At 37.1% G+C, this 26943-nt stretch overlaps 1 protein-coding gene across 4 annotated transcripts in view; it reads right to left on the bottom strand.

Moving 5' to 3' along the window:
* Nucleotides 1-26943, bottom strand: part of LOC150089259 (transcriptional repressor p66-beta-like) — an 89979-nt gene that overhangs the window by 13326 nt on the left and 49710 nt on the right. For all 4 annotated transcript variants that reach the window (XM_090388693.1, XM_090388707.1, XM_090388699.1 and 1 more), the window contains one exon: nucleotides 24828-25542. In XM_090388693.1, the coding sequence (XP_090244819.1) occupies nucleotides 24828-25542 (715 nt within the window). The remainder of the gene's footprint in view (nucleotides 1-24827; nucleotides 25543-26943) is intronic.

The raw sequence follows: 26943 nt of genomic DNA, 5'->3' as shown, positions 1-26943 counted from the left end.
GGAAAATCTGTTGATGTATATTCTATTATACATCAACTGATTTTAATTGCTTCAAGAAAGATACTGTCAGTTGTAGATGTCACCCTCTTCTGAAATGTTGAGTCAAAGCTTTGTTCATAACAATGGCCCTGGTGTCTAGACTCAGTGGTCAAGAGCATTTCAAAGCTTCATTGGAAAGAGAAGATTTGAACTCAGTTTTTGTTTTTCTCACCTGGCTGAAAATTCTCTCACATACAGCTATGATAAAATATAACAGACTATCTCAAGTCATGCTTGGCATAATCTGTTATATTTAAAGTTTCCTTGTGCACTCTTCAGTTCCTCAAACAAAGACCACTGTACATCAATTCTTTCTTCTTTCATAAGAGCATCTTGTAGGTTTGCACACCAAAACTGTCAGTGATGATGTTGCAAAACATTTATTGTTTCATCTATTTCAGCAGTTCACAACCTTTTTTTGACTCGCGAACCCTTCTCAACAAAATATTTCTATCGTGAACCATTAAGCCTATATTCTCTGAAACTGTATAATAGTTCTGAATTTTTATCATAAAATATTTCCAGTACGTTTTTATATGCGATATTGTGTAATAATATAAAATTATTATTAAGTACCTATATGTAACAATGGTCTTTGAGAATGAAAAAAAATTTAGTATGGAAAACATTTATTTATGAGGTCTTAGAGGGGAACAGGTATCCTGTGTGTTATCAGACACTCAGTCTAAAACACTGATGGATCCAATATCTTTCTATTACAGAAGATTTAGGAGAAGTCCGGTTGGCCTGCCTCCCTAAAATCCATTCATGCACACCTTCTCGATGGCAAGCCCTGTTACGTCACTTAGGTGGCAATAAACGTGTAGAGTGGTTCTCTTCAAGACACCTGGTCAGCATGAAGAGGAAAGGACCAAACCCTCCAGCATATGACAGCACTACAAAACAAATGGCCCTCAGTTCCCAGCAGCTTTCACTCCCCCTCTTACGGCAGCAAGAGGATCAGAGTGGAAGCAGAGGGTGCTAAGAATCTCTGGGTATGACCAGGCTGCCATGCACGGAAACTGAACTTGGCCTGTTACAACGTAAGATCACTCATCAGTGAAGACAGGATATTAGAGCTGGAAAAGGAATTAGAAAATGTGAATTGGAATATCATTGGTTTGGCTGAAACAAGAAGAAGAAGAAATGAATCACTTATAAGTTTATCAAGTGGAAATCTGCTGTACACCAATGGAAACAGTGAAAGGAGTGAAGGTGGAGTTGGGTTTCTGGTCCATAAAGATTTAAAAAACAACATTTTGGAATACAAAAGTACATCACCAAGGGTGTCAAGACTAATACTCAAGATTTCTAAGAGGTACAAGCTAAAGGTTATAATGATTTATGCACCAACATTGAGACATGATGATGAAGAGGTTGAAGAAATGTACACCAAAATTGAGTCTTCTAGATGAGCAGAAAACCCACTACACTATTATTATGGGAGATTTCAATGCTAAGGTTGGAAAAAGACAAAACAGCGCAGATAGGGAGACTATAGGAAATTTTGGAATTGGTGAAAGAAATGAAAGAGGTGAAAGACTTGTGGAATTTGCAGAATCTCAAGAAATGTCAGTAATGAACACTTTTTTCAAGAAAAGGGTGAACAGAAAGTGGACATGGAAGAGTCCAAATGGATTAACAGCTAATGAAATCGACTTCATTCTCACTAACAGAAGATATATCGTGAATGATGTTACCGTCCTGAATAAGGTTGGAAGTGATCACAGAATGGTAAGATGTACACTTGATATAGATGTAGGAAAGGAAAAACATTCGAGTAAATAATACAAAGGTCTTTGAGATAACAGAAGAGGAGAAAAAGCAGTATGTACTGGAACTTAAGAACAAGTTTGAGCTTCTGCAGACTGCTCAGGACCAAGATATCGACGAGGAATATTACGACTTTCTGAAAGTGATAAAGCCCAAGAAACCTATAGGGAAAAAGAAATCCAAAGAAGAAAAAATTAGTCAAGAAACACTTGTTATGATGAACCGAAGGTGAAAATTGAAGAGCAAGATAAACACTGACAAGGAGAAAATTGAGTATACTGAGTTATGCAAAGCCATTAGAAAGAGCAGAGAGGACATAAGAAGATTTAACACAAGAAAAGTAGAACAAGCATTAAGGGAAAACAAAGGATTTAAATCAGCAGCCATGAGCAGTAATACAGAAAGACAAATGATACTGAAACTGAAGAATAGCGATGGTGTACTTATAAACAGCAGAGAAGGCATAATTCAAATAGCAGAAGACTACTATAAAGAATTATACAAGTACGAGTGAGGGAATGATGCCAGCAGTCGGGAAGATGGATTGCAAATTAGCAACACATACGACATACCCAATATTCTTCCTGATGAGGTAGAACATGCATTGAAGAAAATGAAGAATCAGAAAGCCCCGGGGGAAGATGAAGTTACTGTAGAGTTGTTAAAATTGGGAGGAAGAGACATAACACAAAAATTGGCAAGGCTCTTCACAAAGTGCATTAGAAAAGGTGTGATGCCTAAGCAGTGGAATATTGCAATCATAGTTTTGCTGAATAAGAAAGGAGATAAATCAGAAATTGGAAATTATAGACCAATTAGCTTGTTATCCCACATCTACAAGTTGTTCACAAGGGTCATCACTAACAGATTAGAAAGAATATTTGATGAGAATCAACCCGAAAGAGCAAGCTGGCCTTAGGACAGGATTCTCAACTATGGATCACCTTCACGTAATATCACAGCTAATGGAGAAAGCAAATGAATATAAAACCCCATTATGCCTGGCATTTGTGGATTATGAAAAGGCATTTGACTCCATACAGCATAAGGCAATGTTTCGGGCACTGGAAAGACAAGGCATAGATATCCCACATATTATGATTTTGAAGAAAATATGAGAATGCTACCTCCTTTAGTAGACTAGACAAAGACAGTAGGAAATTTAAAATGGAGAAAGGAGTTCGACAAGGAGACACAATATCTCCGAAGCTGTTTACTGCTGCCCTTGAGGAAACTTTCAGAAGATTAGACTGGTCACAGAAAGGAGTCAATGTGAACGGTGAGTACCTAAACCATTTACGATTTGCAGATGACATTGTGGTCATAAGCCACGATCCCAAAGAATTAGAGGAAAATCTGAATCAGTTATGCACAGTTAGTAAGGATTTTGGACTAAAGATGAATATGGCTAAAACAAAAGTAATGATGAACAAGTATGCCACAGAAAGGGAAATAATGATTGGAGGAGCAGTAATTGAAAAGGTGGAGTCATATACTTATCTGGGACAAGTCATTAGTTGTAATAATGATAAATGGCTGGAAGTCAAGAGAAGAATAAATTTTGGATGAGTAGCATTCAGGAAATATAGTCACATACTGAAGAGCAAAATCCCAGTTTGTCTGAAACGTAAAATAATGAACCAATGTATACTTACTCCCCACCATGACTTATGGAAGTGAAACTTGGGCACTCACCAAAAGAATGGAAGAGAAGCTGAGAACTACACAGTGAAGAATGGAACGAATTATATTGGGAATCAGACTGTTAGATAAGAAGAGAAACACATGGATTAGGCAGCAAACTCAAGTAAAGAACTAAAATGGTCTTGGGTAGGACACATAGCTCAAAGACATGATGACAGATAAACTAAGAAATAACAGAATGGTACCCAAGAGGAGCTAGAAGAAAACCTGGAAGACAAGGGTGGAGATGGATAGATGAAATTCATGAGTTTGTGGGTAGTAAATGGATGGCCAGTGCTCAAAACAGAAAGAACTGGAAAGTTGCTGGAGAGGCCTTCATCCTGCAGTGGATTGAAAATGGATGATGATGACTGTAAGATAGTAAACTAATTATAAGGAACTGTGGGAGATGTGGTTTCTTTTGTTGAAAATTTTTTACTTTATATTTAATTTAATTTTACTTTATTCTATCTTTATTATTAGTTATATACATATCATTAGTTAGCTGCACATCGGCATGTTCAAACCCAATCCCCCCCACTAACATTCTGTCGTGCATGCTTACTATGTAAAGGCACTTGACTCAAGCTGCAACTAAATATAAATTTTGAACCGAACCGCATAAATTAATAAACTATTTTGTAGTTTACAAAAATTTAATCTAAGCAGATGCCATTATTGAATTTTGAGTGCGGACCCCCAGGGGTTTGCAAACCACTGGTTGGGAACCGCTGATCTATTTCTTTATCAACACCAAGATTTACTGGAAAATTGCCCACAAAAAATTTCAAATTTGAAAATGATGCATTGCTAACTGATGAAATTTGTGCTACCTCAACAATTACAAGAACATCATTTTTAAACGGGAACTTGTGCACCATGCAGTCATATGCAGCCGTAAAGTACTTCCTCAGTGAACAAAAGAACAGAATCTTATCTTGTTTTAGACTCTCCAGAATCTTGGCAATAGAACAGCCAGTGATTAAGTCTGAATCATCCTTCTGGTTTAGTCTGTTTTGGTAATCAATTTAAACACATATTCAACATATTTAGAATGACCTCAGTGCATGGAGATGTGAGGTACATTGGGTTGAAGTGCTATGTTCAGATTTTCAAATGTGGGAAAAACAAAAATAATAATAAATAAAAAATAATAAGTAAATTGCTCTATTAAAGCAGAAGAGATGAATGTGAACAGACTTTCTGCATGAGTGAGGATAATATGCCTCAAATTATCATTTTGCTTGACCTATTTAGGATTGCTTTCACCAGAAGTTTTCCGTTCACAATTTATTTTTCTTGTGGAGTTCATTAATTTGCCTTCTTTCAAAACTTCTTTTGGATCATGAACTGGATTTGGATATGAGTCAATGCTATTCATTAGTGATTGCTTGTTGTACTTTTCAATTTGGAAACTCTGAAAAGTGCTCATATGGCTTTTCTATCCTTCTAACCTCTTTAATAAATAGACTTGTCAAAGTCTGCCATTATTCCACCAGTCTAGTTATGCATTTAACCAAAGATGCAACATGTATGCACATACTTCAGCATATTTTTTACTTCTGTGTCACACTGTTTAAATCTATCTTTCCTTTTAGTACTGCTCTCTAAATAGTAGTAAATATCCACTAAATATTCATCTCCTTTCACGGAGGCATGCAGCTTCCACATCAGCAAACAAATTAATAAGATGGCAAGAACAGCCTATTACCACCAAGTGATCAATCTCCTATATGAATCATTTATTTTGAGGCTTGCCATGACAGATGCATTATCAATACTAAGTACTAAACAGTTCTCTGAAGGAATTCCACGTGCTTTCAGGTTGTTCTGACATCCAATGTTGTAGCCTGTAGTCACCTTCCAATGTTGGCACAGAGTGCAAGCTGGTGTCAGAACAACCACAATAACACATAGCTTGAAACCAATTTGATTACTGCCATCTGTAGCAACTGAAAATGGTTTACTTTATCAAACACTAAAAATTTTTTCCCAATCAGTGCAATTTCACTAACAATGCTGTTGTTTTTGTTTTTCTACAACCATATTTTTTGCTGTTTCACTACTGGGAAATATCTGTGAACAACACACCTATATGATCGTGCTGATCATATAGGTGTGTTGTTCTGAGAAGATTATGTTCTATAAAAAAAAAAACAGATGCAAATAGCTAATAAACATTTGGAAAGTGGCATCACCACGAAATGCAACATCTATGTTTACAAATTTCTGATTACAACACATTTCCCACTTGAACTTGAAAAATCACATCTATGGTACATAATGTAAACATGTTACTATTTTCAGATGTTACAATACAAGTAAAATTTTGCATATACGAGGTGCGGCTATTAAATAACAAGACTGAGCATGCAGCCACTACAGACCAAGTGTCATATATGACACAAAGGCACAAGCAGTTTACTGTGATTCCCTAGTTGTCTACCAAGTCAAGTTCATTCCAATGTGCTAATTCACTTTGCAGTGACACAGGTTTTTATTACCTTATGTTTTTGACTTTGCCAGAAAATGACAAAAAAACAAAGAGAACAACAAATGAACCTCAAATTTTTAACAAAACAGCAACTGAAAGTTATGAGTTGTCAAGTTCATGGGGAAGATAACACGTAAAGAGCTGTCATGTCTGAATGGCATAAAACATTTTTTAGAATGAAGAGAGAATGTGGAAGATGATGAAAAATCAAGCCATCCAGTATCCATGAAAACAGATGAAAATGTGGACCGGGGAAAGACATTGATTAGAAGTGATCATGTTTAAGTAGTGGAATGGATTCATCAGAACTCAATATGGACAAAGAAACATTTATACAAATTTTAACTGAAAATTTAGGCATGATAAAAGTTTGTGCCAAAATTTCTAAATAAAGATCAATGATGAGAAGACTTAAGTTTGTCATGATGTTTGAAACAAACAGAAGAAGATCCAGTTTGTGAAGATGTTTTAAAAAAAACTGAAGATCCAGACTTTCTGAGTATTGTAATTACATGCATTGAAAATTTGGTTATGGGTTCCTATGCGATTCACATTGCTTTAGATGTTACCTACCTCCCCTACACGTTTGTACCAATATTTTTGAGACACCCTGTATGTACTTTGCATTTGTCAATGTTAAACTTCAGTTGCCACTTATCAGCCCATCTGCCTAATTTTTCTAGATACTGTTGCAGTAGCATACTGTCTTTACTGTCATTAACAACCCTGCCAACCTTTATCATCTGCAAATATGGAACAATGTGGGCAAGCACTAGGCAATTATTTTGAAGGGGACAATTTGTAATGCATGAAATATTTCATTATATTTATTTTATTGCAACAGTCTTGTTATTTAATAGCCATACTTTATTTCTCTGGTATCTTACTGAAAAACATTATTAAATAATGTCTGTTAAATTATTAAATAATGATACTGTTGCACATGGAAGACTGCCACACAAATTGAAGCAGTGTGGCATTGGAGGCAAATTGCTGCTATGGATAAAGGAAGTTGAGTGGGAGAAGACAGAGTGGTAATCAATGGACACTGCTCTTCATGGACTAATGTTAATAGTGGAGTCTCCCAGGTTCAGTGTTGGGTCCATTGTTGTTTTCTGTATTTATTAATGATGGTATATCATTATGAGGCTTATCAGGCTTAATGTCCAAGTTTGCAGACTATACGAGGTTTGGTAGGGTTGTTAATGACAGTACGTTGCTGCAACAGAATACAGAAAAGCTGAGCAGATGGGCTGAGAGGTGGCAACTGAAATTTAACATTGACAAATGTAAAGTACTGCATATGGGAAGCAGTAACCCCAGAGTAACATATCAACTATGTGGTACTACACTGACAGTGGTAGAGAATGAAAAGGACCTGGGGGTAATTGTGCAAGCAGATATGAAGTTTTCTGAGCAGTGCAAACTGTCTGCAAGGGTAGCTCATGGTGTCTTGTCAATCATATACAGGAATTTTTTTTAGCAGGGATAAGGTGGTGATTATTCCCTTGCATAAGGCACCCTGAGTACTGTATACAGGTCTGGAGGCCTCATTTTAGGAAGGCTGTAGAGCTGTTGGAGCAAGTGCAGAGAAAGGCAACAAGATCAGTGAATGGAACAAAGGGTTGCTCTTACAAAGAAAGGCGTAAGTTTTGCAAATTACAGTTCCCGGAGACTGGGCACCTGCGAGGTGATCTGATTGAGGTGTATAAAGCCTTGAATGTTTTGAGCATGCTCAATGCTGATAGGATTCTTCCTCTTGCTCAGAATAATCGCCTGAGAGGGCAGAAATTCAAATTGAGGAAAAGGACAGTTGTAGGACAGATGTGCAGAAGTTTGCCTTTAGCCAGCATATGATTGATTGCTGGAAGAAACTTCCATCTGTCGTTGTAGAAGTTGATAGCTTAAATAGATTCAAGGCAGAACTAGATAAACATTTGGAGTGAGTGGATGGGTGAAATTAGAAGATTTTTTTTTTTTGCAAAAACATAGAGAAACTCTTCGTAACAACTACAGCAGGCCCTCATTATAACGCGGTTTGCTCTGTGCTGATTCATTATAACGCTCTTCTTATATTAACGCTCACTCTAACGCTCTTTTCCAGCATACATATTGAATCTTTGGCATGTTTAACGAAAACATTTCATCTGATGTAGTCGATAGCTTGAAAATGAATAGCAAAATTTTCTCTCATGCTAATTTAATTGCACTATGGTGACTTGTTACGTAGTTCCGAGATCAACATTTTAAAAAATGATCAAGTATATTGCTTGTAATATTTGCATTATATGCATTTATCCGAAGTCTAGTCATCACTCGGTACAGTGTTAGACATCGCCCGTAACGGACAGTTTACTCGAACATTGTAGACGCCTCCGTAGCCAGATGGGCAGGAGCAGCAGTGCATAGCACACGCTTCTTGATTAGACCGGGATTCGAGCCCGTGAGCCACCAAATACGGAGGATGCGGAAAGGTCAGGGAATGACCACCGCATATCCCCGGAGCAATATGGCCTTAGTTGCTAATGCTACTGAAAAAAAAAAAAAAACACAAAAAAAAAAAAAAACACAATAACAAACATTGTATCATAATTAATGCAACTCAGTTACATTTTTGAAGATTAATAATGGCAGATAAGAATTAAAAAATAACAACACCTAGACGTGGCATGAAGCCTACCAAGATAAAAAAAATACTGAATTTGAAAATTAAATTATACGTTTTGAAGCGAATTGATTCCGTTCAACGACAAATGGATGTGTGCAATAATTCAGGACTGGCAGGTTCAACTGTAAGAACAATTATAAAAAATGAAGAATTAATTTTAGCAGTGGGAAAGACAGCTGTTCCACTGCAAGCAACTAAGCCAGCTATTATAATCGAAATGGAGAGACTTCTAAATAATTTTATTGAAGATAATATCCAACGCACAATTCCATTTGGTTAAATATTATTAAAGAAAACACGATTAGCCTATATGATGATCTGAAGAAAGCTCACCTTAAAAAAAACAAAAAAAAAAACAACATGCCATGCTTCAAAGCAGCGAAGGATCAGTTGACTTTATTGTTGGGTGGTAATGCTGCGGAGATTTTAAAGTAAAACCCTTTTTAGTTTACTAGGAAGACGGCCAAAGTACAACCCAAAATCGACCAAAGTTACGAAAACTCGACAGCCCAGGGCCATTGGATTAATAAATTCATGATTTTAATTGGCATTTTAAGTTTAATTTTGATACGTAATGTAGTTACTTACCACATAATTATATACATATGTAAGGGAGAATATTTTATATGTACAGATTTTTAATATTAAATATTTTGACCAACATTTGTGTGTCTTTTCACTACCGTTTATTATTGATTAGGAAATATCCTATGGTATAGACCACGACTCAAATACATATGTTACATTACAGGAATACGGTGCTTGCCTAGCACTGATTCTCTTAGCGCTGTTTTTCGGGAACGAATTATCAGTGTTAAGCGGGGGTCACCTGTACATTACAAGAGTGAGATGTTGTTGTTGTTGATGGGTTTTCAGTGCAATGGCTACTTAGGCCATATTGCACCTATAAAAGTGGTTCATACTGCCCGTGTTGGTTGCTGTGGAAGCAGTTAAATTCATTTTACGAAGGAGAAAAATTCCGTGAGCTTTGAGTTTTCACTTACGATAAGGCTAAACAACAAAGGTTCCTTTAAGTTTGCATGAGAACTGAATGACACTAGACGAGAAGTATTATACAAAGCACATTCCAGAAGTATAAGTTGGACTGTGAGTGGTATGTGGCAGTGATCATACTGAGGAGAGCCATTTCCTCACAAAGAAACAGATGGGTTAGGTGAGTATGGCCTATTCGGGTTCTGGTAAAATTACTTCTTCCTGTCAGTTTGGAATGAAGCTGGAAGCAAAGAATTTTGGTACAGGTTTAATTTGAAGGAGTTTATTATGAATTTGAGCTTACATTGAAGTGACCTTTACACTTCAAATATTTACACAGCGACAGTTTATAATTTGTTAATGGTACTAGGAAATTCATCGGGGCTGTGCTGGATGGATATTTGGTAACATCATCCACAATTTCATTTCCTGGTATTCCAGTATGGTCTGGGATCCAGCAGAAAACCTTTTGCTGATGCTCTCTGAGACAAATCAACTCTGTTCTGATGAGCTTTATTAACAGATGAGTAGATGGGGAAGTGTTTTGCATGGCTAATACGGAACTTTGAGTCTGTGTATATTAATAAATAAATAAATTTTATGTTTATAATCTAGGATGACCACATGGTCAGAGGAATTCACAAACCAGAGAGAACACAACAAACAGCACCATATTCAGCAGTCACAGGTTTGAACCCCAGTCACTCAAGGCACGTGTATTTATGCACCCCTCGTAGTAGTAGTGGCATGTGATGCAAGAAAGCAAGTGTATGAGCTTATGCACATCAGCCAAAAAAAAAAAAAAAAAAATTACAAAACAATTCCCTCTAAATGTTTGTCCAGTTCTTCCTTAAATATATTTAACCTATCAACTTCCACAAAGACAGATGGAAGTTTGTTCCAGCAATTAACCACCCGCTGGCTAAAGGCAAATTTCCACACATCTATTCTACATCTGTCTTTCCTCAATTTGAATTTATGTCCCCTTAGGTTCGTAGTTTGAACAAGTGGAAGCATCACATCAGAATTCAGCATGCTCAACCCATTCAAGGCCTTATACACCTCACCAGATCACCTCGCAGGTGCCTAGTCTCCAGCCACTGCAATTTGCAGAACATAACCTCTCTTCATTCCCTCATCAATCTTGTTGCTCTTCTCTGTACACGCTCAAGCGTGTACAGAGAAGGATGTACAAATCTACATCCTTCCTAAAATGAGGCCTCCAGACCAGTATGCAGTACTCAAGGCGCAGCCTGAGTACCTTTTCCTCAGGTACTCAGGCCGCACCTGAGTACCTGAGGAAAATCACCTCCTTTTCCCTGCTAGCAAAATTCCTGTATATCATTGACAAAACCCCATGACCTGCCTTGGCAGCCTGTCTGCATTGCTCAGAAAACTTCATATCTGACTGCACAATTACCCCCAGGTCTTTTTCATTTTCTACCACCTTAAGTGTAGTACCACACAGTTGGTACATTTCTCTGGGCTTACTTCTACTCATATGCAGCACTTTGCATTTGTCAATGTTAAACTTCAGTTGCCACTTCTCAGCCCATCTGCCTAAATTTTCTAGATCCTGTTGCAGTAGCACACTCGTGCCTGACTACTCAACTACTTATGCACTTGGACCAAGGCAACAGTGTTAACAGGGTGCAGGTGGGTAAATGGTGGTGTGGTTACACACAGAAAAACTACATATATCCAATAATGGCACTGTGACATGGTGAGGAAGCTCCATCATTAAATAAGAGCAACCACACCTATGGCTGCGACAGGTTTGGCAGTCGGCAGCTTAAATTTATTGCCTTCTACAGAAAATTAAGCCCCAGAAGTATGATTTATAACAAAAGAATAAGGGGAGACAAAAAAGGGGATGGCAGGACATGTTAAAGACTGGTGTGATTAAGAGAGGAGGAAACTGGAGTGAAATCAACGACGAAGAGATGTACTTGGATAGAACATGGTGGTGAGGCTTCTTACGTCGACCAGTGGAGCGGCAGAATGATGACAAATGAAGATTGGATTGATAGGTGGAAACTAACTATTTTCTAAAGCAAGCTTTATGCCATATAATCCAGTGGTGTAACTACTACATACTGTGGGAACTGATACAGAAATGGCAGTATCAGGAAGTACCACTGCAGCCCCCTTTCTACTCTCAGACTTCGATCCTTCAAGTATATATTTTAGCAAAGTCAGGACAATATTGTGTATGCGCAACATATAGCTGTTGGAAGTTAATGTCTGATAGAGTGTGTTTTCCCCATGGAAGTTAATGTCTGATAGAGAGTGTTTTCCCCATGGAAGTTAATGTCTGATTGAGAGTGTTTTCCCCACTGGTGGAAATAATTGTCACAAGACAGCATAACGACAGACCATGGAGGTTCAGGATCTATAGGATCTTGTAGGCCTTTACTGAAGTGTATATTCCAATCTTCTGCTAGTTTCCTGATAAAAAACTTGAGGATCTTTGTTGTAGGAAATTTTGGATAAAATATGGCAAACAGCCTTTCGGGCCAAGAGAGTGTAGATTGTTTAAGATGCCAAATGTTATGTGGTGTCAAAGGGTTTCTCAACATCAAGACAAATCACGATGAAATGTTCCTTTTTGATGAATGCATTTCTGATGTTTGCTTTGACTCGAATCGTGAGATCCAGTATTGATTGAATTTTTCAGAATCCAAATTGATTGTTGTTAAATCAGATTTTGGGACTCAAGGCACCAAGGTAATGTATAATTTTCTGAAGGGTTTTGCTCAGACAACTGGTAAGAGATATTGGACTGTAGTTGTGAGGAACAGAATGGTCCTTACAAGGTTTTGGGATTGTCAGTACATAGGAATGATGCCAGGAGCTTGGGAAGGTATGTTCAGGGAAGATTCAAACAAAAAACATCAGCAATGAAGATAGAAATTTTTGATCTAAATTTTGGAGCATTACATAGTGCATCCCATCCAGGGCCAGCAGCATCGTTTCTTTATTTGGTAAGAGATTGCTGCAGTTCAAATATGGTAAATGGTTGATTATAAGGCTAAGCAAGAGTGTCAGTGAAATTCAATCTGGACTTCACTGTTTTAATTTTTTAAAATAGTTGGTCGTAAGCTTTTGAAGAAGACAACTGAGAAAATATGATTCCCAGTACATTTGAGATTTCTGTAGGAGTAGAGAGCTCCTGTCCATTCCAGTTCAGCAGTGAGTGGATAAAGGAGGAAATTTACCGTTTAAATATTTTATTTTTTCCCAGATCAATCTGATATCAGTATTTTTATTAACTGAAGAGGTGAATTTAATCCAACATTCTTTTTTTGCTGTATGTCTGATATAACAAGCTTTTGCTCTAAGACATTTAAAATGAATAAGAATGGAGGCAGTTAGATGTTTGCAGAATAGGTTCCTTGATATATTTTTCTCTTTTGTTGCAATCTTCATTCCACCAATAATTTATTTTTTGGCGATTTCTTCCTTGATATTGCAGAATGGCAGTGAATGTGGCTCTTGACATTTGATTTGTGATGTGCTCAGTAACACTGCTGATGGAGCATGACTGGAAGATCTAGTTGTCAAATGAGACATGTATTCTGTACTTTGTCCACTCAGCCCATAAAAATTTCCATTTAATTGGCTTTTCTGTTGGGAAGGAATAGAATGTCTGAATTTTGCATATTAACAGGTAATGGGTGCTGCTATAAGGATCATTTAGAGCAAGGGTTCTCAACGGGGGAAAAAAAAATCATAGGTATTAACAATGGTTTGTGGCCCTCCAAAGTTCAACCCTATCTGACGGCATCTTATTCCTTAATATTTAATTTCTCTTATTGGGTTTTCTTTTCCCCTGAGACACTGATTTTTAGCATACAGGTATATATTTTGATAAAAGGAAGATAGTGGGCATGATTTAATTCAACCACCTTTGTTCTTCATAGGCATTAAATGCTTAAGTGCTTTCAGAGATAATGTCCCTGCAACCCTTGGTGTTTGTGCCTTTCCGACAGCTGTGACCTTGGCAGTGGCGAGGTGGGTGTGGTCTATTCATTTATTCTTTTGTTTCATTGGTCAATATATGAGGTATGGATGGAATGAGGAAATGTTTTCTTCTATTGTTTCTACTTTCTAAGCAACAATTAGTATTGATTTATTGTTTCCTTGTGGAAGTTGTTTATTTTTGATACACAGTGCTTTTGTGCATGACTTGGACTTAATTCTCTGTAGTTATTCAACCCATCATCAATCATGTCAAGTGCTGAAAAGAAAGTGTCGACAGTATCTGGATGAATAAAAGTGTACGGTACTGCACCTGGGGAACAGTAACCCCAAAATAACTTATACACTTGGCAGAGTTGAACTGAAGCCGTTAGTGGAGGAAAGGGACTTGGGTGTTATGATACGGTCAAATTAAGTTCTCTGAGCATTGTAGACAGGTTGCAAGGAATGCCCATGGTGTTCTATCGATGATGTATCGAACAATTGCTAGTAGAAATAAGGATGCCATAATCCCATTGTATAAGGCTATTGTTAGACCACACTTGGAATACTGTGTTCAGGTATGGAAACTGCACCTAAAGAAAGACATTGTGCTTCTTGAAAGGGTCCAGAGAAGGGTACCTCACCTGGTGAGATCGGTAAAAGGGCATCCATATGAGGAAAGACTTCGAATATGTGGGTTGCAGAGCATGGAAACTAGGCACCTTAGAGGAGACTTGATTGAGATGTTTAAGGATGTGAGAGGAATGAGCAAAATGAATGAGGAAGAAATTTTCAGGGTTATAAATGATTCGGACCATAATTTCAAGTTATGGGGAGGGGGATGTTTAGACTGGATTGCAGGTGGTTTTATTTTAGCCAGCGAGTTATAAATTACTGGAATAAGTTGCCTACATGGGTGGTAGAGGCTGACAGTGTGGGGAAATTCAAAGGCCAGCTGAATAATTACCTACAGGAGGAGAGAAACGCTTAGTTGTTGTGTTTGTTATTTGGTTTTTAGGAGCATTAGCAACAAGGCCATATTGCTCCGGGGATATGCGGTGGTCATTCCCTGACCTTTCCGCATCCTCCATATTTGGTGTTCAAGGGCTCGAACCCTGGTCTAATCAAGAAGCTTGTGCTACGCACTGCTGCTCCTGATCACCTAGTTACGGAGGCACGGGAAATGCTTAAGTTGTCCATTTTCTTTTCTCTTATTTTTTATTATTATTTTTTTTTTTTTGGCTGGTGCAGCATAAGCCATAGGCTTCCTTGCACCATGTGGCCATTGCTAACACTAATATCTAGCTTATGGTTTTATTGAAAGCCCATCTGACTCAAGACAGCCAATATGTCTTATGTGTAATAGTTCTTTTCCAAATGAGGCTATGAAACCATCAAGATTTTTAATGAAGGAAATACACAAGTGGCCTGTTAGGGCAAGGGACTTAAGATCTTGCAGAATACCAAAATGCCAAGTGGTGTCAACAGCCTTCTCTATGGTGAGATATACCATGACAAGATGTTCATTTTGGATAAACGCATTCCTGATGTTTGTTTTAGCTTTGACCATGAGATCCAGGGATGATAGATTTTTACTGAAACCAAACTGATTATCAGAGATATTTTTGAAATCAAGATACCATGTCCGTCAAAGGTGTATAATTTTTTTCTATGGTTTTATTTAAGCAGCTGGTGAGAGAAATGGATCTTTAGGCGTGGGGAACAGAGTGGTCTTTCCATGTTTTGGATATTGCCAGTACACAGGAATGATGCCAGGAACTGGGGAATGAATGTTCAATGAAGATGTGATTGTAGAAGGTCAGCAGCAAGGTTAGTGATTTATTGTCTAAGTGTTGTAGCATTATGTAATATATTCCGTTGGGGCCAGCAGCACTGTTCTTTGCGGTGAATATGGCCTTTTGAAGTTCAAACATAGCACGTAGTTGATTGTAAGGTAAAGAGGATGTGGTTCTGAAATTCAGTTGGGATTTTTTGGCTAGCATTTTAATCTTTTGAAAAAAAACAGATCATATGCAGTCAAGTCAGACAACTGTGAAAATACAGTTCCTAGGGCATTCACAATCTCTGAAGGAGTAGACAGCTCCTGCCCATTCCAGCTGAAAAGTGGAGAGGATAATAGGGGTAATTTGCCATTTCATTGCTTTATTTCCCTCCACATTATTCTTACATAAGAATAATAATGTGGCGGGCCATGGTTCTAAGTTTCTTGTAGTTTATAAGATTGGTGGTGGTGGGATATTAGTGGAATAGATTCCGCACACGTTTTTTTTTCTTTTTTGACATTCTTACAATCCTCGTTCCACCAATAATTTATGATTCTACAGATGCTTGACTGTGATTGTGGGATGGCAGTAGATGCAGCTGCTAGAATCTGTTTTGTATTATGGTTGAACATGATCAATGACAATCAGATCAATGATCTGATTGTCAGAGGATATACGAGAATTGTACTTTGCCCAATCTGCCTTGGAAAATTTCCATTTTATGCAATTTCTGAAGTTATATGCAGTTCATTTGGAGTGTGATGTTTGGATTTTACAGATTAATGAGTAGTGGTTGGTTGATTTCTTATTAGAGTCCTTGCATTTGTTTCTCCTCTAGTGTACAAACATTTGAATCAAAAAAGGAATTATTTAGAGCAGGGGTACCCAAACTAAATCTGGCCTGCAGATATTTCAATTAGATTTTAAAAATTAATGTTTATATTAGATCACAATAAAATTTATGAAAAACACCGATTATTTTAACATTTGTCGGTTGATTAATAGTGTTGACACCTCTGTGTCATCAGCTTAGTCTTGTTAGATATTAATTGTTATTTCCACCCAAAGCTATTCTTTGAAACATTGTTAAAATAATCCGTTAATCTTTACTCTGTCATTAAACAGCAATAGGCATTAGAGACAGTAATTAGGGATTGCCTAATCCTTTGCTAGCCTACATACTAACCCTTATGTTCAGAGTATGGGAGCAAAGGTCACCCTAGGCTTCCAAGTACACAAGAATCCTGGATCCAGGATAAAACTTGGCACTAGCAGCATGGTCTAATGATTGGCATCGGTAAGATCCTGAACCAGCCTGCACATGAACCTTGATGTTCACAGTATGGTAGCAAAGGTCACTCCTGGCTTCTACTATACAAGAAGCCCCGGATCCAGGATGAAAAACATGACACTATCCTATTGGTTAATGGAGTTAATCCCTCTGCTATAAATTAACTACTGGCAGTCTGTATGTATGCACATAAAGTTTCTGGTAGCATCACAGCAAGAGGAGGCTGTCGGCAAGTACGAATTTAATCTCTTTGTATTATCTTAGACTTCCTGTTTTCTATTGTAACAGCAATTCAAACCTTAATACTTTAGAATCGTAAATGCAAATTGTAATATTGGTAATTGTAATTGTATTATTGGTAATTGTAACTATTTAATATCCTAAAATATTTAAATTTGTAGCCCTTTATGTTCTTCCCACAGCATGGTCTGATGATGGGTATCGGTAAGATACCTGAAATGTCACCTTATTAAACTATATTACAATTAATAATCTATATATTAATACGGAAGCTGTTTTCTTGAGACGGCCATTGTGAACGACAGGCCTAACTGATTGGGTTGAAAGTGGTCTCAAATTGAAGATATTTCTTCCTAGATGTGCATTCTGAATAGTTTTATTTTACAGACTGGGCCAGTTTTGTACTACAAACGAGAATAGTTTAACATTCACTTCATCGATGGAGCACCACGAAGATGTTAACTGTTAAACAAACAATCGTCTAAGTTGATAAGGCATCTTTTTCTGATTAACAATTTGCACATTCGCACAATTCTGTCCTTTGTTCCGAAAAAATAATAATAGGACAGCTAGAGAAAAACTCTACTAGCAATTGTAAAACTTTTGCAATGGGTTTAGAGACCTATTTGGTCTCAAACTGAAAATATTTCTTCCTAGGTGTTCAGAAACGTGGGAAAATATAAAAATTCCGAATAGTTTTATTTTACAGAATGGGCCAATTTTCTCTATTAGCACTGCCTACCTTAAAAGAAAGAACTAATCGTTAGGATTCCACTGCACTGCTATGTCCCCACATTGCACATGCAAGCTCATACACTCATTGCCATTTGTTGTGTTTAATACATTTATACTCATCATTTTATCGTTATTCATTTTGAGTTTATTTGAGTTAAGTAATTTAAGGATTTAGAAGTATGTGACAGTCAGAGTGTGGAAGAGGAGGGCAATGTGGCTGCTGCCATGCTACACTGACTGGTCGTGTTGAATGTATCTCGTCAAAGAAGAAACACAGGTTTTCGTACTCCTGCAAATGCATCCAGGATCGAGGATCACGGCAAAACATGGACTACATTTCTTTAGGACAGCTAGAGAAAATCTCTGCTACCAACTGTGAAATTTTTGCAACGGGAACAGCTAGTATAGTTTTATATTATAATAATATAGTTTATTAGGCAAACAGCCTAAAAAAAAAAAAAAAAAAAAAGGTAAACTGCAGCCCTTATCAATCCACTGCAGGATGGAAGCCTCCTTCAACAATTCATGCTGAGGGAAATGGACCATAATCTGCCACGCTGGTCCAGTGCGGGTTGGCAGATCGACCATATTAGCAGTCAGTGGTTCGAACCATGGTCTACTCAAAGAGTGTGTGTGCTACTGCACTCCCATCCTGACCACTCGGCTAAGGAGGCCTGTAGACAAACAGCCTAATAAACTGTATTATTAATTTCATATGATATAAGAGAGATATAAATATAATAATAACCTTTATGTTAAAAATTTCACAAAATTGTATGACACGTCAGTGCTTGCTTACGTTAATATTCACGAGTATTTTTTTTTTTTTTATTCCAGTGACCCCATAAAATGTCGAAGTTGATGTAAAAAAAAATAAAAGTTGATGCTGAGTGTCGTGTTTTTAATGAGCGGTGGCCAATTAATTACTTTTTTGCACTGCTCAATGATAATTGCACATCTGTTTGCAATGAAGCCTTGTCAGTGTTCAAGGAATATAATTTGAAATGTCACTACACCACAAAACATGCCTCAAATTACGATAAATTTCAAGGTACTTTGTGGCAAAAAAAACTCCAAGAACTAATCCAAACTTCAAAGTCAACAACAGAAGATTAGAACTTTTCCTAAAAGTATCTGCAGTTAGAGCTTCAAGCTTCCCAAATCACTGCCAAAGAAGGAAGGGCCTTTACAGATGGAGAATTTGTAAAATGAATTTTTTTGGCAATTGCAGAAGTATGTCCTGAGAAAGTAAAGAATTTTGCATCTGTAAGTTTATCTTCATCAACTGTAAAGAAGAATTGAAGATTTAGGAGCCGATGTTCAAAATCAACTCGTAGAAAAAGTTCATGAATTCACACATTTTTCAATAGCAATTATTATAACAAATGAGTAGATGAGAGTGAAGATACAAGCCATACAGTTCAATTACTAATTTATATCTGAGGTGTAAATCAAAATTTTTCAGTAACTGAAGAGCTAGTTGCATTAAAAAGCTTGAAAAATCCAACAACAGGTGAAAATATATTTTTGAGTGTGTTCGAAGGCAACTGACGACCTCAAATTGAATTGGAATTTGCTATCAGCAGTTACAATGGCTGGTGCTAAAAATATGGTCGGTATTAAAATTGGGTTCATGGGTCGGCTTCATAAATATCTTGAGAGCAAAAATATTAAAAACCAATGCAATTTCATTGTATAATTCACCAGCAATCTTTGTGTGTAAATTTTTTTAAAAATATTAAAAAAACCAATGCAATTTCATTGTATAATTCAGCAGTCTTTGTGCAGAAAATTTTTGGGCATAGATTCAGTCATGTCAACTGTAATATCAACAGTAAATTTTATTCGCAAGACTGCTCTGAATCATCGGTAATTCAAAAATTTTCTTGAAACTACTGAGGCTGAATATGGTGATTTGTTGTACCACAGTGAAGTACAATGGTTCAGTTGTGATAACATGTTGAAGTGATTTTTTGAACTTAAATCGAAATAAATCTATTTATGAACAAAAAATCAAAACCTGTTCCGGAACAGTCAGATCTCAAATGGTTGTGTACCTTGCCTTTTTAACAGATATATGTGAACACCTGAATTTTTTTAATATGAAAAAAGGACGAGATAAACTTGTCAATGAATTGTATTATAATGTCAAAGCATTTGAAACAAAACTGGAGTTATTTAAAAGTCAACTACTTCAGAATAATTTTTCACATTTTCCATGTTGCAATAATTTATCTAAAAATATGCCTAGTTGTAATTTTCCTACTGAAAATTTTGCTCAAAACATTAGTTTGTTGCAGAAAAGAAAAGTTTTGCAGTGATTTTAAAAATAATTCAAAGGTGTTTGAACCGTTTCAAAATCCATTTGATGTACCCGTCAACAATGTTGATAAGAATTTACAATTAGAGTTGGTAGATCTTCAATCTAATGATGCACTGAATACAATATTTAAAAGTGAAAATCTAATTCAACGTTATCTGAGTCAGATTATCCAAAAATTAAAAATTTTGCAAGAAAGGTTACAGCAATTTTCGGAAGTACGTGTATATGCGAGTAGACCTTTTCAAAAATCAAATGCGTAAAATCAAAAATACGATCATATTTAACTGACCCACATTTACATGACTTTTTTAAGAACTGGAACGAGTACTTTAAAACCCGATATTACGAAACTTAGTCACACTCTACAACCACATTCATAGCATTAGTTATAATTTTGTTCTATTACTAACTGTATTTTTGTGATTAGTACAATAAATAAGTAATAATTAATTTTGTTGTATTATTGACTGTATTTTTGTGATTAGTACAAGAAATAAGTAATAATTAAAATTTGATATAAACAAACTGGTATATTTTATATTACATATCCATCTATTTATTTTTGAATCTGTAGGTATAAAATTTATTTCTCTGCATAACATTTGAAGTTATGCAGAGAATGTAGTTTTCAGTTTTTTTTTTTTTTTTTGGTAGTTGTTGGCGCATCGGCTTCTGTGGCCATAATGCACCTCCCAAGGTTTTTGCAGTACTTTGATCCAAGCTCGAGGCGGGATTCAAACCCGCAACCTTTGGGTTGCCCAGGCAGGCACTTTACCCACCCGGCTAGCCCAGTCGGCGTAGTTTTCAGTAATTAGGAATTTTCTCTGGCCAGCCAAATACAGTCGGTCCTCGTATAACACGTGTTTGCATTACACGAATTCGATCATACACGATTTATAAATAGGGGAACGATATCTTATATAACACGAACCGAATTCGCTTATACACGATTCGCCTTTGTGTTTACAAGAAATAGCGGTCGAACGCGGAATCACCCCAACTGAACGCAACACGATAGGAATGAAGGAGATTCTGAAAATGTATTTATGTGTTTTATATCAGTGAAGGGGAAACACATTTCACCATAATAACGTAAAAACCAACACAATTCCAGCTATCGATATAATCGCAAATGCAATTAGATAGAGTTTACTACCAGTTTATAACAGGTTCCACTAGCAGAAATGCAACTGGAAATTGTTTTTATTGTTTTATGGTAGTAACCTCCAAAAATGTGCTTTAGTAAAATGCGAGGTGTTAATTAATAGTGTATCTTGGCCTTTACGGTGTTATTTATTCAGTTGCTACACGCGCGCAGCTTTGTTTATGTGTATCAAGCGTGCCTCCTCGATTTGTAATTGTGCTTTATTCCCTAAAAATTAGTAAAATACTTAAAAGGTGTGAAAAGGAAGCGTCCTGGCTAAGACACTGCAGATTCAGAGAGGAAAAAAAAAAGCAATATCGATAAACAGAGGCGGACTGGATCAAAAATTCTTACCCGGGAAAATTTATAGTGGCCTCATATTATGGTTTATGGCCAAAATCACACCGGCCTCCGGCCCACCGTGGTTTCCCCCGTAAGGCTTATGGCCAGTCCGCTTCTGTAAATAGAGAAAAAACATGAAATTGTGAAACGCTTTGAGCGAAATGAAAGACCATGTGATATTGCACGTGCTACACACCTAAATGAGGCAACGCCGAGAATTACAAAGAATGCGGAGAAAATAAAAACTTTCATAGCGGGAACAACTCAAAGTGTAATTAAAATCCATTAGATTAAGACACAAAGAATTGGAAGAGATGGAACGGCTGTCATCTGTTTGGATAGAAAATCAAACAAAAAGCAAGTTTGCTTACGATAGAAGCAAAAGCATTAGCAATATTTTATTACGATTTACATATTATAATTTATACAGTACTGACGTATTATAAAATACGTAAGTATTTTATTACGACTATTTTATTTAATATAATAATTTTTTTACGAATAAAATACGTATTTTATTCGTAAAAAATACTTTTTTAGTATTAAAAAATACTAAAAATACTTTATTATAATATAATATTATTTTTATTACGTATTTTAATCGTTATAAAATACTTACGTATTTTATAACGATTAAAATTACCCGATTATTTATTGTGTTTGGTAATGTTTTGGTTCCAAATGTGTGTTCAATCTTGGGTGGTCGGCACCTAACCCTACTTTTCCCATAGGGCCTGTTGTTTATATTGCACGATTTTGCATTGCACGAGGATTTCTAGGAACGCAACTATCGTGCTATACGAGGACAGACTGTATTCCAAAAATTCATGTGGCCCACTTCTTGAAAAGTTTGGGGACCCTTGATTTAGAGCATGGTAAAAAAAAGGTAGAAGATAGGTTAAAACTTACAATTTCAGTACATTCCTATACCGAATTTTATTAACACGTGTTATTTCGCTGCTTATTCAAATGAATTACTGGTTGAACAAAAGGAAAAATATGATTCAATGACTTTTGCCAAACCCATGATATGGAGCCAAAAGACCACAATGTTGGTTGTTGCTTTTGTAATGTGAATGTAAGCGTTTCTCACCAAAGAATAAGCACAATACTGTTTATCCAAACTTGGAATCAGCAATGAATCCAATCCTTCACAATAATAGTACTACTTCTTATACCTCCACATCATAGACTATATTCTTCAGAAGACAATATGGAATGCAATGAAGATGCAATTGGCAGAGACATGAGAACTTTGGCTGATCTTAAGTACACTGGTCTCTGGAAAAGAATGCAAAGAAAAGCAGCAAAGACTTCTTAACTTATGTAAACACCAAAAGAAATGTGATCAATCACACTGACCCAATATGAATGGTTTAACTATTGATGATTATGAAAGTTCCCAAAGAGGTACAGATGGTCTGGGATAACTTCCAACAGTGGCAGAATTGCTGTCTCACTGTTATCAAGTTCAAAAGAACTACTTCAGAGATGACAGCATGAAATACTCAGTGATATTTTTTAAAATACAATCTGGATACGTTTTAAACATTCGGGTGAATATTTGCATGTGGCAACATGCTGATGCTACTGATGCTAATGATCAAACTGATGCTGATGCTAATGCTGATCATTAGCATCATGCTGATGCTAATGATCAAACATTTCTGGAAGTTGCATAATCTCCAAATGTCAGAACAATGTCATTGCCATCCGTATCACCAGTGGATGCTTTTAAGAGACTGGATAATTAGTTTAAGCAGGTTATCAAAGTGCAGCTCATATCAATAACAACATTGCAATAATTCACTGAGGTCAGATAGAGTGGTTACAAGAAAAGGTCACCACCTGTGTTGGGAAGGTTATAACAGGCAAAGATCAAGTGATTAGATATAAGGCTCTAACAAATAACATTCAACTATTCAATGATGTGTAATGACAATTCTGTGCCATCCACAAACTGCATGAACCACTGCAAGATGCCATGCAGAGACAGAAATGCATGCCCACTGCCCATTACATTGCTTGCCACTGTTTGACCAGCATAAAGAAGATAAATGTGACCTAAATACTTGGACAGTCTCAATGAAGAGTCCCACATTGTCCTCAATGCAGGTTATAACCATATTCGTGCATCGCCATGCACCTGAAACCATCCACTGTTCGTGAATGCCACAACATGGGCAGCAAGTGCCATGGTATGGGGGCACCATAAGTTATGTCAACCAGTCCCCTATGGTAACTGTTCGGAGAAGTTTGACAGCAACAATATCCTGCAACCTGTTGCCCTGTACTTTTCAACCTGTGTACTAGATGGCACTTTTCAACACAATAATGCCCATCCCCATATTACCAATATCTACATTCTCTGCCTGCATCACACGAATACCACACCACGTCCAGCCAAGTCTCCAATAGAGACTGTTCGGGACATGATCCTGTACTTGGGCTCATTACCAGTTGGGTCAAACTACAGCAGCGCTGCCTGACTACTTGCAAGATATGTGGTGGATGTTTTATAAGCTGATATTCATCAGCTGTTAGACTCTGATCTCAACGTGTAGCAGTGTGTATTGCCAACCAGGGAGGTAGATACTGAAAAAGCTTAAAGATCCACAGTTAAGATGCAGGTCATTTTTGTGGCAGATCTCTTCTGATTACAAAAATGGCGTGTATAAAGTTGTTAGACCTAAACAGCCTATTTCTAATGTTATAGGATTGGGCTGGTAGTGAAAACATACAGAAAACTCATAGTGATAGCAAAATATGTGATGGACAAAATGACCTTTAACAGAAGTCCTGTATCTTTAGTCCTCCTCTCAGGAGAAGGCACTCGACATGATTGACATTTGCTCTAGCAACAGGCTGCTTCATTATACCAGTAGATAATTGACTTTTGAAGATGTGTTAGTTCCCCCGTGAACATCTATGGTAAATTGTAAATTTTGGAAAAACAACCCTTACAAAAGGAAGGAAGAAATAATGCCGATAACAAACAAAAGACAAAAGCTGAGCAAAAAAAAAAAAAAAAAAAAAGGTTTTGAACAGGTGTCTGTTGGAAATCAACACATTCAAACTAACGTAACAAATCAATCTGTTGCCAGCAACACTAATCACATCACATGTCTTATCCTGAGAGGAGGAATACCCTAATATACAGATTTCAATGATTAGATATGACTTGTGTGAATGCTAATTACTTGTCACCATTATACCGAAGTTAAATTTTATCATTTCATTTATTGAAAATAAACCTTAAGTATAAAAATTAGAATAAAATATTATGTAAAACTGTTAAATTATTTCCAATAAGAAATCTGACTGATGTATTTTTGGAGGTTTAAGTAATACTTACTCCAGTACTCCCTACTGGAACCTGCTGTTGCTGCAGGATATTTTTACTGCTCAGATGTTTGTTTGGTATAAGTGAGGTAGAAGGAGAACTGTCTAACACATGACTACTCCGACCAACTGAAACAGGTAGTTTTGCTGAAACTGGCGTTGGTGGTGCACCTGATGGAACAACTAAATTTTCTTTCACCACCTGACTTTGATGCAGTTTCTTCAACAACACCAATTTCATTTCCTCATTTCGCAGTTCTTCTCTCAGCTTTTGAATTTTTCTTTCTCTATCCTGCCACTCTTCCTCAGTTAACTCCTTCAGTTTTGGTAAAGGTGGCATTTCTAAAGTATCACAATCAGAATCACTGTCATAACCATTATAATGGCCATTTATCTTAGCATTTTCTTCATCTGATAAGACAATTACATCTGGTGAAGGTGGACCACTAGTACTATATGATTCAGTATATCGTGCTGCTCGATGAGGTTGCAAACGTGTTGGCTGAACTGGCTTGCTGCTATTTCGCTGTTCTTCATACTTAATTTTCCTCCTGTTTACAACTGGTGAAATTATATCTGGTGTTAAGGTAACATCACCAGGTTCATCTGGTCTACAATCTAAGGAATCTTTGTGCTTCAGACTTAGATCTATACTCTCATCAGGACTGTTAGAGGCTTCAAAAGAACTCCAAGTTTCTCCACTTTTACGTGGTCTTCCCCTTCCTCGCCTATAGCAAATAAACAATAACAAAAAATATCAGTACACACTTAAAAATTTAGATATTACATAAATAACACAGGCATGCAATATATTTTTTAATCTCTTAAATATTTTACTTTACATCAATTCCCACTCTGAAAATGGTATCTAGTTTTCATTATCACATACAATTTTCACAAAACTTCATGTTTATTTTTTTATTTAAATATGTCATTGTTGCACATTAATTGGGCTCCACTCCCATCCATTTTAATGGCCACGATGATTAATTTTATCATTCATCGCAGGCTTTTTAGGTGCATTTGGATATACAGCGTGTCTCAAAAATATTGGTACAAACGTTTAGGGGAGGTAGGTAACATCTAAAGGAATGTGAATTGCATAGGAACCCATAACCGGAAACGTCACGGGAAAGTAGTAGCAGAGGCACAAGAAGCAGAAATGACACAAGACAGTAATTAGTGGCAAACATTTATTTTACATAATATTAACAATGGAGTACGAGATGGATGCATTTCATGATGTTACAACAGATGCTTGAAGGTTCCACCACGAGACGCGATGCATGCATCACACCGATGCAGCATGGATTGGCGGACACGGTCGAACACACCTGGAGTTTCTTTGACAGTAGCAGCAGCAACACAGACGAGTCTCGCCACGAAATCCATTTCTGTCTCCACAGGTGATTCATACACAATAGATTTTAGGGCCTCCACACAGAAAGAAATCAAGGCTTGATGAATCAGGTGAGCATGGGGCCAGGCAACGGGTCCACCACGGCCAATCCATCGACGCCCAAAACGCCTGTTCAAATGGTCACGAATACACCTTCCATAATGGGCAGGCGCCCCGTCATGTTAAAACCAAATGTTGTGTCTCACATTTGCTGGAACATCGTCATGTAACCCTGGTAGAACTTGTTCAAGAAAGATCCGATATTTAGCGGAGTTCACGTGGGATGGTAACAGGTATGGGCCGACTAAGCAGTCACCGACCTTACCAGCCTACACATTTATTATGAAGCGATGTTGTGCCGCATGGGGGCGCACACCATGTGGGTTGTCGTGAGCCCACACATGAGCATTGTGCTGACTGAATAATACCTCATCCGTGAACAAAACATAGGCTGGAAAATTCAAGTCTTGAACACTTTCTTGGAGAAACCACTGCACAAAAGCCACACATGCAGGATGATCTTGGGGGAGCAGTAACTGAGCCCTTTGGAGATGAAAGGGGTGTAAGGAATCGTCGTGCCAGACACACTGTACACTGCAACGGCACGTGTGCTGGTAGTAGGATTATTCTGGACTGCATTCAACACACTTTCTTCCATGGCGGAAGTTCGCGTCGAATGTGGTCTGCCCACAGTATTCCTGTTACCTCTAAATGACCCATAATCGCACAA

Source organism: Mastigoproctus giganteus, chromosome 2 (assembly GCF_048544385.1).
Source record: "Mastigoproctus giganteus isolate SK-2022 chromosome 2, ASM4854438v1, whole genome shotgun sequence".
NCBI lineage: Eukaryota > Metazoa > Arthropoda > Arachnida > Uropygi > Thelyphonidae > Mastigoproctus > Mastigoproctus giganteus.
This window is presented reverse-complemented; position numbering and strand designations above follow the sequence as displayed.